The 13,390-nt window shown below is 39.8% G+C and overlaps 1 protein-coding gene across 1 annotated transcript; it reads left to right on the forward strand.

Annotated features, from left to right (window-relative positions):
• Window positions 1-1,820: 1,820 nt before the first annotated feature.
• On the forward strand, window positions 1,821-4,177 carry LOC141611371 (noroxomaritidine/norcraugsodine reductase-like). The gene is made up of 5 exons (XM_074429896.1): window positions 1,821-2,080; window positions 2,856-3,063; window positions 3,174-3,393; window positions 3,525-3,631; window positions 3,751-4,177. The coding sequence occupies exons 1-5, from the start codon at window positions 2,001-2,003 to the stop codon at window positions 3,934-3,936; spliced, it is 801 nt and encodes a 266-aa protein (XP_074285997.1). The 5' UTR covers window positions 1,821-2,000; the 3' UTR covers window positions 3,937-4,177.
• Window positions 4,178-13,390: the final 9,213 nt, after the last annotated feature.

A 13,390-nucleotide genomic window follows, 5' to 3' on the forward strand; every position in this document is an offset into this window, starting at 1 on the left:
ACCTAAAAGAATTCGATTCGGGTTCGATTCAGACCAAACAGTCCGGTTCAATCCATTTTACTGGTCTGGAAACTAAACTTGCTCAGTCCAAATAGGACTGGCCGGAGCTAGAAATGAATTTATGCGGTAACAAAATTTGCTTGTAGTGAGTAGTGACGACTCATATTTAGAGATTTTCAAGTACACAAAATCGATAATTTTAGTATATTTTTTTTTTTTTTTTGTTTTTGGAATTTATGGTAGCCGACTAACGAGTACTGCCGTCGCTATCTACTAGATTGGTCATTGGTCCCCTGGCTAGTAAGAATAACGAAAAAGATGTAACAAAATTCAAGCATATTTGTATGTATGCACAAAATCTCATTGAAGACTGTACGTATCCGTCACTTTGGAGTGACGGATACCATTTCCTCTCACAAATGACCCAAATAAAGGAGAGAGGGAAGCACATGGAGTGCCCCCACCTTATTCCTCTATCCGTTTTGTGAGTGACATTACCCGTCACTTACTCCGATCCGTCTTCAGCAAGACTAACTGATTTGTATGAGTGGCCATGGTAGGTCGAAAAAATTAAACTGACTACTTATTTTGCGTTGGTAGACACTTCATGCAAAAAGTATTATGGATTTTCGTGGTAGTTGTTTGTCATGGACTCATGGTCATTTTCTCTACGTTTCTTGATAGTGGGTAACACGTAACACTTGTCATATGACTAGACAGTCTCATATTATTAAACGCACAAATTCTCATTTGTGACATGCACTATCCGTCACTTTGGAGTGACGGATACCATTTTACCTCACAAAGTACCCACTTTTTCTCTCTCTGCAACACTGTTCATGTGGTCCCCTTTTTCCACTAACCCATTTTGTTATCATTTTTACTCACAAATTATCCGTCACAAATGGTAACCCGTCACAAGGGAGACCAATTGTATTAAACGCTCACATTATATAAACAAGGGTAAATTATCAATAACTTCCTTTTAAAATACACTTTTTAAAATTTACTCCCTTTTAAAAAAAAAATTTAAAAATTACACCCAGAATAATGCAAAAATTTAAAAATTGCTACCAAACCCCTATTTTTACATTTTTATGACAAAAATGCCCCTAAGTTTCTATTCTCATATAACGAATATGATGGTGGATTTTGGGTGGAGGATTGTGGTGGTTTACCGTGGAGTCCTTGGGTGGTAGAAAGGTGGGTAGAGTTGTAATGGAGGTCGATAAACATATGAGATATAAAAAAATGAGGGGCATTTTTGTCATAAAAATGCAAAAATATAGGTTAGGGAGCAATTTTTAAATTTTTGCAATATTTTGGGTGTAATTTTTAAGCTTTTTTTTAAAAAGGAGTAAATTTTAAAAAGCGTATTTTAAAAGGGAGTTTTTGATAATTTATTCTATAAACAAATAACTCAATTTTTATAAAAATGAACTGTGTAATTTGTAATTTCTACTCATATGAACGCTTTGTTTTATGAAAATATAGTTGAGATAAAACCAACTTTAGTGAAACATTATTCTAAAACGACTTGAGCTAAATTGACAAGTGTTAACTACTAAACTGAACTGCATTGGGCTGAAGTGATGAGCTGAATAGAGTTGAATTGAATTGAAGTTTGATGAGATCAATAGAGTTTAATTAAATAATTAGCTGAGTTCAGCTGAGTTGAACTGAGCTCAATGTAAGCCGAAAAGAACACGGCCTTACAAAACGAAATGGACGGGTTACAATCCCATGGTTTGTGACATTTCTAAGACCCGTGTTAAGGAGTACTCCTTTATACACAAAAATCGGATAGGACAAGGATTAACACCTACCATAGTACCATAAACAAAAGATTTGCTCTCCTAGTAATCTTCTATAAAAAGTACATAGTAAATGACGGTCACAACTCACAAACTCGGCTCTATGCAAATCAAGAAACATTATAAAACATAAAACAAAGAATAATAACTTAGTAAAAAAGTAAACAAGCACTTGAAAATTGAAAGATGGCAGCTATAGGTAGCAACCAACGTTGGTCACTAGAGGGTTGCACAGCTCTTGTCACCGGCGGTACCAAGGGCATTGGGTATTACTCCATTTTCTACTCGATATATTAATTTATACTCTTTCGTTTAAGTCATTTACTTTTCTTTTTGAGGTCAAGTGAACAGAACCAAATTTATGTTATACTTTTTTATGTATATTCGTACATAATTTTAGATGTGATTTTATTAATTTTTATTTGAAAAGAAAAACGTATATTTATTGGGCATATATACGAGTATAACTTAAATTTTGTGCACTATTTAAGTAATTTTCGATATACGACCTTGGAATCTAAATTTTGTGCACTATTTAATTTTAGATGTGATTTTATTAAATTTTGTACTTTTCTTTAAGATAAAAATTCACCGTAAGATTTGAACAAAGGTATTTTCCATCACTTTGGTAACACGAGATATAAATAAAAATATAAAATACCTACTTTTTTCTAAACTAATGACTTTAAATTAGTTCATTTCTCAAAATCACCAAACTAAAATAATCCTTTTTTTCGAAAATAATATATTCGTACCCGTATTATTTTTAGAGAAAAGTAACTACAAATGCAAAGTGTGTGTACAATTATTAGTCTAACAAACCATCAAGAATAAATTGTTTCTTTGAAACATGGTAGGCTAATCCAAAATAACTCGATAAAATGTGTTATCGTGACTCATACTCATTACAAGTCATTTGACAAAACTACAATTTTTAGTAGTACCACTTTATCATGACTTCGAAAATGTTTATGATTCTTGTAAAAAGTTCGGGGAAATTTCGAGAGTTCCTTAATTATATTCCGATTCATATTTGGGCAGGCGTGCTATAGTTGAGGAGCTAGTAGGGTTAGGAGCGAGGGTACATACATGTGCTCGAAATGAAACTGATCTCCAAGCTTGCTTAAGTGATTGGAAGTCTAGAGGAATGCCGATAACTGGCTCAATATGTGATGTTTCATCGAGACCTCAAAGAGAAAAGTTGATAGAGGAAGTCACCTCTGTTTTCAATGGAAAATTGAACATTCTTGTAAGATAATTACTACCCTTTGAATTTGAATTATGACATTTTTTTCATTTTTAATAAATTGAAAAGTCATTGATTTGTTATCGTGATTATATATTTGATGTTCGGTTTAGGTGAATAATGCCGGTGGTGTAACAAACGGACAACCAACCGCGACTTGTACAGAAGAGCATTTCTCTCATGTAATGGCGACTAACTTTGAGTCAGCGTACCATCTATCACAACTCTCATATCCACTCTTCAAGACCTCAAAAACGGCTTCCATAATATTCATTTCTTCTATTGCTAGCCAATTTGCTTGTGCGGTTGGATCTGTTTATGGACCTGCTAAAGGTATAAATCCGTTTATTAGTAATTGTTTAGCTCATAGGCGATTTGAGAGTTTTAATAAATATATAGCTGAATTAAGTTTTAATTTGTTATCTTCTCTAAATTGCTTTTGGCCTTTACAAACCAATACGCAGGCGCATTAAACCAATTAACTAAGAATTTGGCATGCGAATGGGCAAAGGACAATATTCGAGTTAATGCAATTGCTCCGGGAGCCATACTAACTCCTCTTACTGAAGATGTAATTTACTAATGTACCCTTTTATTACGCGACTATTGTTTTTTTTTAGCGAGCACCCCTGCTAGACCCTATTTAGCTATGCTGCTAATGTCGATTTGTTTGATTTTATGAAATGGCAGATGTTTAAGGACGAAAATGGAATATTAAAAGATTTAAAGACAAGGGTACCCTTGGGACGAGGTGGTGAAGCAAATGAAATATCAACCGTGGTTGCATTTCTTTGTATGCCTGCTGCTTCTTATGTCACGGGACAAACTATATTTGTTGATGGAGGCTTCTCTAGTAATGGATTATTTCTACATTAAATAATTTTATTTAGTATTTTGTTGGGTAATAATTTGGGACACCCAGATTGACAATAAATAATAATTCCATGTTATATATCTTTGTTTAATTATTATTTACTTTTAATTTTAAGGGATGCCCATGGTTCACTAAATTGAAAGTTCAAGGACACCATGAGCACATTCCTAAAAACTTGATGATTTACATGTTCATTAATATGATAGATAATAAAATTCTTGGGATATTTTATCGTGTACCCTCGTGATTTTTGGTTTTCTTCGTTGTACACTTGTACCCCTCCTTTCATTATATTTTATGGTGTAGCTCTAAACTCTATACATTAGTATATACTATGACCTTATTTATTGTCATTGTTAACTTAGTTTCTTAAATGACCTATTAAATCGTCTATTTATCATTCCAATTACTCGATAACCTACTCATTTACTTATTAGGTCGCCGAATTACTCATTAGCCCAAGAAATAGTATACGAAACTAACACTACTACAAATTTAGGCAACTACAACGCCCCTTTAACAACGATTATTCACGAAAATCACAATAGACGTCGTAAAATGTATGGCGCGAATTTTACTAAAATCAATTACAACGGGTATGGTTATAAAAACCTGTAACACCCCCGTACACCAGAACGCCTTACCAAGGACCATTCCAGTATATGACGGTGTCACCATCTCGGTTTCCCGAGGAGGTAGATCAAATTAGACAATACAAGAACAATATTATATCATTAGAGAATCTGTTACAATATCATTCTATTCCGCTTCCTAGAACACGGTTCAATTACAACACTTGTGATTCCACATCTCTAGACCAAAGAGCGTGATGACTCGATCCCTCCAATCCCAAAGCAGCGGCGAATCAACAATACCTGCTAAGCCAACTGCTCACCATCCCCGAATGGATCACCGCAGATACCACAAAACAACACGGGGTCAGTACTGGCTAATCAAATATAAGGTAGAACAATAAAGTAAATAGCTGATCATCCACTATCCCAACTCACCACCTCGTATATACACCGACTACACACGGAGTGTGTAGTCCCGCCAGATTACCCATCGCAACAGTAATCCTCGCCGCCGATGGGTGACCGCACCCATCCCCACCTAGTCCAGCTCCTCACGAGCGACTAACGATCCCCGTCCCTTAATGTGCACATCCCCTCCCGTGGCGGGTTCCACGGAGGGCGACCGGGGTGTGAAGCCACTCCCGCAAGTGACTCCACCACAATCTCAATCACAACATCACAAATGTCACACGACAACGTCAACACTACCACAACCACTATACTCCGATGATCAGCGGATAGCCATGATTCACAATACAATCATAGAATTCAATTCAATTAACAGTAGACTGAGTAGGGAGACCCTACCTCATAACAAAGCATGAAAGACTTCCATCTATAGCCACGCACAACTCCATTAAGCACCCTAACAATGGTAACCATATCCTATTACACAACTATACTCAAATAATCATACAAAAAGGACACAAGGCAGCAACTTACCTAACCTTGCACATCGGTGACGACATAGACAACCACCATTCACGATCACCTCGCTCCGCGAATCCCGACGTTCCCATGGTAGGGGTTAGGCTAACTCCTTAGAGGTATGAGGCTATGGAGTGATTGAGTAGGGTGATGGTCTAGGGTTAGAGAAAGAGAAACTGTCGAGGAAATGAGAAAAATAGAAATGAATCTCGCGAACTCGCATTTATAATAACGCGTCGACAGCAGTCATACTCGGTCGAGTATAATAACACTCGGCCGAGTAGACTCCACTCGGTCGAGTATTGGTGGTACTCGGCCGAGTGGCCTCCGCTAGGTCGAGTAACTAATCTATACATCTCCTATTATTACCAGTCTGATCCTACGCTATCCATCCCTGCGGTCTGCTTGGTCAATAGGTCGGTCAACAACGTTCCTAAAGATCCTGGGTGTTACAATCTTCCCCCCTTAAAAGAACTTCGTCCCCGAAGTTCAGCCCGCACGACACTCTCTGCAATATTACATACCGTGACCTTAACCAGCTTCACAAAGGTACACAAACTCACAATATCCATACATTACCGTCAACTAACTTACTCGACAACAATCATCTATCACAGCTACCTTTCTAAACAGTAACCTATTCACAAAACAGTATTCGCCCTATACCTACACAAATATGCAATTGCAACACTTTACACAATGTAAGAAAACCATACACACTTGTACTACCACGTTCCCTACGTTTATATTTAAATACACGAATGCAAGGCGATACACCATTGCGAAGCACATAAATACACCATCACCACATTCCGAACACGTATATCATTTATCATCAATTGAATCGAATCTTCATATTACTTGATACCCTTGCGCCATAAAACTTTCATATTAATTGAATACAACATAGATGCAGCTCAAAGAGAACATAATTGTAAACCAGTAATCCCGAATGTGAGCATACCTAGCATACATATGATTCTAAATATTTCATAAAATTAACCACTTATACATAATTAAGATACATTTTTCATAAATAAAATACTTGTCATAACACTTGAGTTGAGACCCCCGTGTATAGTATAATCTTTATATTACTCGAATACCACATAGCTATCGCTTCAAGGAAACATCGACATAAACTATCGCTTCGACATAAGCTATCGCTTCAAGGAAACATGAACATAAATTTCGAATGCTAACTACATACATGTGATTCCAAAATCATAGGTATAACTAAACACACATCTTACATAACTAAATACTTAATTCTGCGACATTACTCTTCCCCTCTTAAAGGAACTTCGTCCCCGAAGTTCACTATTAACTAAAGCTAACGCGCACCCCATGACGGTGACATTACTCATAGACCCTTGTAGCACACCCCAGATTATGACACTACATACTCGTGACTCATAAGGACCAAAACATTACAGCAACCTAATAACGTATGACACGGTCCGTATAATTAATGAGAAATGGCAGTGTGACGCGAAAATCGTTGAGGTAATTATCACTGTAACCAAACATATCTCCATATAAAACTTATTACAACCACTACGCTGGTTGCGTAAGGTGTTACCTTCCACATAATTTCAATGGTTCGAGTCTTCCTCCCTGAAACCACTCAAGTTCCTGACAACCAAGCAACCGTCGTAACACAAAACATTCTCAATCACGTATCCATGGTATAACTATCATTCACCTATGTGGACTATTATGGTATAAAATAACGTGATAAGACATGGACCACTCCTCTATACAGTTATCATATAAACTTCACCTGTGCCTTCTGTTACCTCAACATTCGGCCGAGTATGAGGGCTACTCGGTCGAGTGAGCAATACTCGGTCGAGTGAATTTGTTTACTCGGCCGAGTGAGCTCTACTCGGTCGAGTACGGCGTATACTCGGCCGAGTTTTCATATCCAGAGGGCGTTTTAACGATTATACATAGAGTATTCACAATTAACCTGCACAAACACTTTCCGCAGCAGTAACAAACATAACAATCCCAACCAGAGTCGACATTCCACACATCCGCCTACGATAATTAGCTAACTAACGGCCTTATGGCCAGATACAGTCATCCAACGAAAAATACCAAATACCGAAAGCAACATCTAAAGAAGGAATAATAAAGCTGACACAACAAAACAAGTCTATCACCACCAAATAAGTCTAACATCCAAGAAATCAACTAAATCAGTCTAACATCCAAGATCAGCAACGAGGACCCTCCTCCATGTCATCACCGCCACCGCGCCGCAGGTACCGCACCTGAACTCCCCGCACTGAAAACCTGCTGCTGCCGAGTAGTCCCCTCCCGGTGATCGCCGGAGTTGGCTCCCCACGGTCCCGCGAGGTAGCCAAACTCGGTCTCCTCCGGAGGTCTCCGAAACTCGGGTCCACCCCATAGCCGTGGAACACTCCCGTATCCACTCCCGGTCCTCTCCACCATACAGTGCCGTGCCAAATCGGTCCCGATGCCCCGATTAAGGGTCATCTCATGAAGGTTGCGGAGCACCAAAGTAGAAGAGATCTGCTCGGCCACTCATGAGGCCGCATCCTAGGGTCATGCACCGTAGGGTACGGCGAATACCGATAAGGATGGTAAGGGTAGGAGTCGGGGGCGGTAAGAGGGGCTCGGACACAACCGGGTCTACCCTAGGCGCCTAACGCCACGACGCTCCCTAGGTGGGGGAGGTGCCCGCCGCCGCCCCTCGTGCACGGTGACAGGCTCAGGTAAGTCCAGAAGGATCCGCGGGTCAATCAGGTAAGACTGGGGCTCAGGTCTAGGGATGCCGCAAGGCTCCCACTCGGCCAAATGATCAACAACAGGGAGACGAGCTGGGTCCGGAAGTACCATCCACATAGTCCCTCTCACCCTCCAAGCATACGACCCATCATCCATCTTCCTCAACCATCGGTTCTGACGCCAATACTGGGCGTCCATGGTAGGTACAACCTCAACATACTCATTCCCCTCAGGAGGTGGGGCCTCAAAGTCGGCCAGTCGCTGAGCTAGGCGGGTCACTATGGCCCCGCAAGCAACAAATCGGGTCTCAGACTGTGCCATGCGCTCCAGACTAGAGCACACTATACCAGGGGCACTGTAGTAAAACGGTTTCCGGCGGTGGAGGTTAAGGTAGGACACAAGAAGCATGACCTCGTGAGAGTTGAGTTTACTCACGTCCTCTCTCGAGTAAAGTAGACAGGTCAACATCCTTAGAAACATACGAAGGGAAACGTCTTTGAATATCATTAATCAACATGGCACCGACGTGGGGCGGGTCCGGTCAAATAAGGTAGGTACTGAGGTGCGCCACTGTTCTTGGCCACGTCACTAAGGTAGTCATCCTCCTCGGCCTCTAAACCTAAATGGTCACCAACTCATCCAGGGGTAAGCTCATGATCCCTATTCATGAGACGAAAAGAGACGGTCTTTTCCTTCTTATCATACACAAAAGAACTCAAAAACTCTAGGGTCAAGTGAGGGTATGATTTCTTTCTCAAGTGGTACAACCCCTCCATGCCCAAAATTTTGAAAAAGTGAACTATGTCTTCCTTAATCCCAGAGTCTCAAGAATACTAGGGTTGACACAACGGGTGGGGCGAAAAGGACGACGCATAAGAGCCACGAAAGCCTTACGGTGATCAAAGTTAGCGAAAATTACCGATGGATGAGCCGCCACCGGCGGTACAACCGGTTCACTGCTACCTTGCCCAACCTCGAGTTGGACCTCCGCGCGAGGTCTCTTGTTGGGTAAACCTCTAGTTTTCACCATACTGCAAGAAAATTATCTTTAACAAAGGATCGACATTGGAAACTCTCAACACAAAGACGGACTGTTTCACTTGTATACCGATTTAAGAACAATATTTTTAGGACAACTTATCAGAAAAATCAACAATTATTTAATGTTCATATGGTTCCAATTCCAAATCGCTTCAAACCAGAGAATACTAATTTATAACAATGCGAATTTCGTTTTTGATAACCCCACATCATAAGATAATCAACCAAAAGTGTACACAAAGCCTATATGAAGTCGAATTCGATCAATTAATAAGTTTAAGACTGAATTTCAATTGTTTTTGACAAGAAATCGAAGTATAGTATACTAATACACAATGCCTTTGAAAACAATAAAGGAATTTGAGTTTAAATCTTACCTTAAACTGAGTTAGGGCAACTAAGGACAAGTGTGGCACCAAGATTTTACCCAAAAGCTTGAGAGAAGAGGAGTATGGAGTTTTAGAGAGAAGAAAAGATGAAGATGGGAGGCGGAAATAAGAAGGAAAGGCACGAATTTAGGGTTTTTGTATAACCCGCAATGGGCTCTACAAACACTCTCGGTCAGTGTTGGGAATACTCGGCCGAGTGTTCACTACTCGGTCGAGTGCTTACGATACTCGGCCGAGTGTGCAATACTCGGTCGAGTACCATTCTTACTCGGTCGAGTTTTGAGGACCAGAATAGATTATTATTCTAACAAAATGGCAACTGGTTATGTAACCAGACACTCGGCCGAGTTTGGTCCACTCGGTCGAGTACTCGTATCTACTCAATCTAATTTTCGAACTTTTCACTGTTCCTGCAAAACCAAATAACATCGTTCGGAGTTCCGGGATTCCGGCTCGTCACAATTAAAGCTGATTCCTACCACGTAAACACACAACAACACGTATATCTGCACATTCATCTCTAAACAATCATTACTTTCACTTTATCCCTCACTATACCAAGAAACTATTCTACTGTACCCATAAGGCACATGTCACAATCCAATTATGGTAATTACCAAGTTTAGTTCTATATTACATCATTTCTACTTCCGCTAACCACCAGACACACACCTTATTCACATTTGCAAACCAATAATTTTACACCTAACACATTCCAAATAAAACAAATTGATTCAGTTGTCACTGATCACACATTGCAACAATTCCATATTCACTTCCACTTTTCTACACATCTAACTAACTTATACCGCTCTATTAATAAGTACGCACACTGTAGATACACACAGCACACAACACTTAGCAATCCACAACTCACACTAGCTACCCTTTTCCCGTGTCTGGTTTAAGTCCGATGGGGCCATGATTTTGAAATGAGGGCGCCTACTCACCCAAAATCTAGCATCGGCTGGGGCTCCCAACGTACATACACCAGGTTCATTTTAATTGACACCCTATGTTCATTATTTTCATTAGTTCAGGTTCCAAAATCGTCGGCTCTGATACCACTTTGTAACACCCCCGTACACCAGAACGCCTTACCAAGGACCATTCCAGTATATGACGGTGTCACCATCTCGGTTTCCCGAGGAGGTAGATCAAATTAGACAATACAAGAACAATATTATATCATTAGAGAATCTGTTACAATATCATTCTATTCCAGTTCCCTAGAACACAGTTCAATTACAACACTTGTGATTCCACATCTCTAGACCAGTAGCGTGATGACTCGATCCCTCCAATCCCAGCAGCAGTAATCAACAATACCTGCTAAGCCAACTGCTCACCATCCCCGAATGGATCACCGCAGATACCACAAAACAACACGGGGTCAGTACTGGCTAATCAAATATAAGGTAGAACAATAAAGTAAATAGCTGATCATCCACTATCCCAACTCACCACCTCGTATATACACCGACTACACACGGAGTGTGTAGTCCTGCCAGATTACCCATCGCAACAGGTAATCCTCGCCGCCAGTGGGTGACCGCAGCCCATCCCCACCTAGTCCAGCTCCTCACGAGCGACTAACAGTCCCTGTCCCTTAATGTGCACATCCCCTCCCGTGGCGGGTTCCACGGAGGGCGAACTAGGTGTGAAGCCACTCCCGCAAGTGACTCCACCACAATCTCAATCACAACATCACACAATGTCACACGACAACGTCAACACTACCACAACCACTATACTCCGATGATCAGCGGATAGCCATGATTCACAATACAATCATAGAATTCAATTCAATTAACAGTAGACTGAGTAGGGAGACCCTACCTCATAACAAAGCATGAAAGACTTCCATCTATAGCCACGCACAACTCCATTAAGCACCCTAACAATGGTAACCATATCCTATTACACAACTATACTCAAATAATCATACAAAAAGGACACAAGGCAGCAACTTACCTAACCTTGCACATCGGTGACGACATAGACAACCACCATTCACGATCACCTCGCTCCGCGAATCCCGACGTTCCCATGGTAGGGGTTAGGCTAACTCCTTAGAGGTATGAGGCTATGGAGTGATTGAGTAGGGTGATGGTCTAGGGTTAGAGAAAGAGAAACTGTCGAGGAAATGAGAAAAATAGAAATGAATCTCGCGAACTCGCATTTATAATAACGCGTCGACAGCAGTCATACTCGGTCGAGTATAATAACACTCGGCCGAGTAGACTCCACTCGGTCGAGTATTGGTGGTACTCGGCCGAGTGGCCTCCGCTAGGTCGAGTAACTAATCTATACATCTCCTATTATTACCAGTCTGATCCTACGCTATCCATCCCTGCGGTCTGCTTGGTCAATAGGTCGGTCAACAACGTTCCTAAAGATCCTGGGTGTTACAAAACCGTTGTTATTATTTTTAACAACGGGTCACACATGCGGAACCGTTGTTAATAATTTGGCGCAAAATTGGCGCAAAGTTAGTGAAAAGTAATCACAACGGTTACTTTTGAAACCCGTTGTTAAAACATATTTGACAACGGGTGTTTTTTACAACCGTTGTTAAAACATATTTCACAACGGTTGTTGTTTAATAACCGTTGTCAATACCTTCCATACTATAAACCACACAAACAAGTCTGCATTGCACCACAAAACACAACCCTTAATACACAAACACAAACACAGCAGACAAACAAACACAAAACACATACACACTCTCTTTCTCTATTTCTCTCTTTCTCATCGTCGCTTTATCTTCTCGCCGTCACCGTGATTTCATCGTCTATTACGTTCTGTATTTATCGGTAAATCTCGCCACACTTTGTTAGTTTCATCGTCATTATTTTCTTTTTCTATTTATTTCTTTTGCATATATGTGTTTTTATCGACCATTATGTTATTTGTTTAAGTATTGTTCGCATAATTAGTTACTAAAACAATGAAGAAGCAAGATGAAGAAGTAAGATAAACATAATTAATATATATATATATATATATTTATAAATACATAAATTAAAAAAAAAAAAATTACATATGTAAAAATGCAATTCTTATATTTTCATGGAGGATCTTATTGTGCTCTATCGTATCCATCCTCTCCTCCTTGGCTATTTGGAGGTTCCGTTCAGCAGCTTGCTATATCGTCATATAGCCGCAATCGCTGCTTTGCTCCGTCAAGCCATCTTCTTTGGCGTGCTTCAGTGCGGATCGAGCTTCCGCAAGGTAGCTCCTGAAACTTTCCTCAATATGGAGGAACCGGCGGATGAAGTTGTTGTTGTTCTCGATCATGGTAAGAGTCTTTAGGATGAAATCATTCATTTTGTTAGAGTTTTTTGAGTTTGATTTGAAAGATTAAGTAGAGTTTGTTTTAACAGTTAGAGTTTGGAGATGAATATATGAGATAATGGAAATGTTAGTTGAGATATGCAATGTATTTATACTAAGCAATGTGTGGGTTGAGTTAATTGCTTTTTAATTAATATATATGTTAGGAAGTTGTGCCATAATCATCATCATATCTCTCAATAATGCTGCTTCAAATCCTATTACTAACCCTTCTCATTCCATATTATCCGTTCATATGTACAGTGATGTCAGTAATAATGCATGCATCGGAATTCTAACAGGCCGTAATTATGCATGCATCTAGTAATATTTAATTTAATTTTTTTTTATTTTTTAAGAACAAACAACAACGGTTATTTTATAACAACCCGTTGTCTTTAGTTATAACAACGGTTTTGTATATTAAA

The sequence above is a fragment of the Silene latifolia genome, chromosome 11 (genome assembly GCF_048544455.1).
Source record: "Silene latifolia isolate original U9 population chromosome 11, ASM4854445v1, whole genome shotgun sequence".
In the NCBI taxonomy this organism is placed as follows: Eukaryota; Viridiplantae; Streptophyta; class Magnoliopsida; order Caryophyllales; family Caryophyllaceae; genus Silene; species Silene latifolia.

Bases quoted from the DNA above. Each gene is read 5' to 3' on its own strand.
- LOC141611371 (XM_074429896.1), top strand. From the start codon at position 2,001: ATGGCAGCTATAGGTAGCAACCAACGTTGGTCACTAGAGGGTTGCACA. The intron at 3,394-3,524 runs GTATAAATCCGT...ACCAATACGCAG, and splicing joins TGTTTATGGACCTGCTAAAG to GCGCATTAAACCAATTAACT. The intron at 3,632-3,750 runs GTAATTTACTAA...ATGAAATGGCAG, and splicing joins TAACTCCTCTTACTGAAGAT to ATGTTTAAGGACGAAAATGG.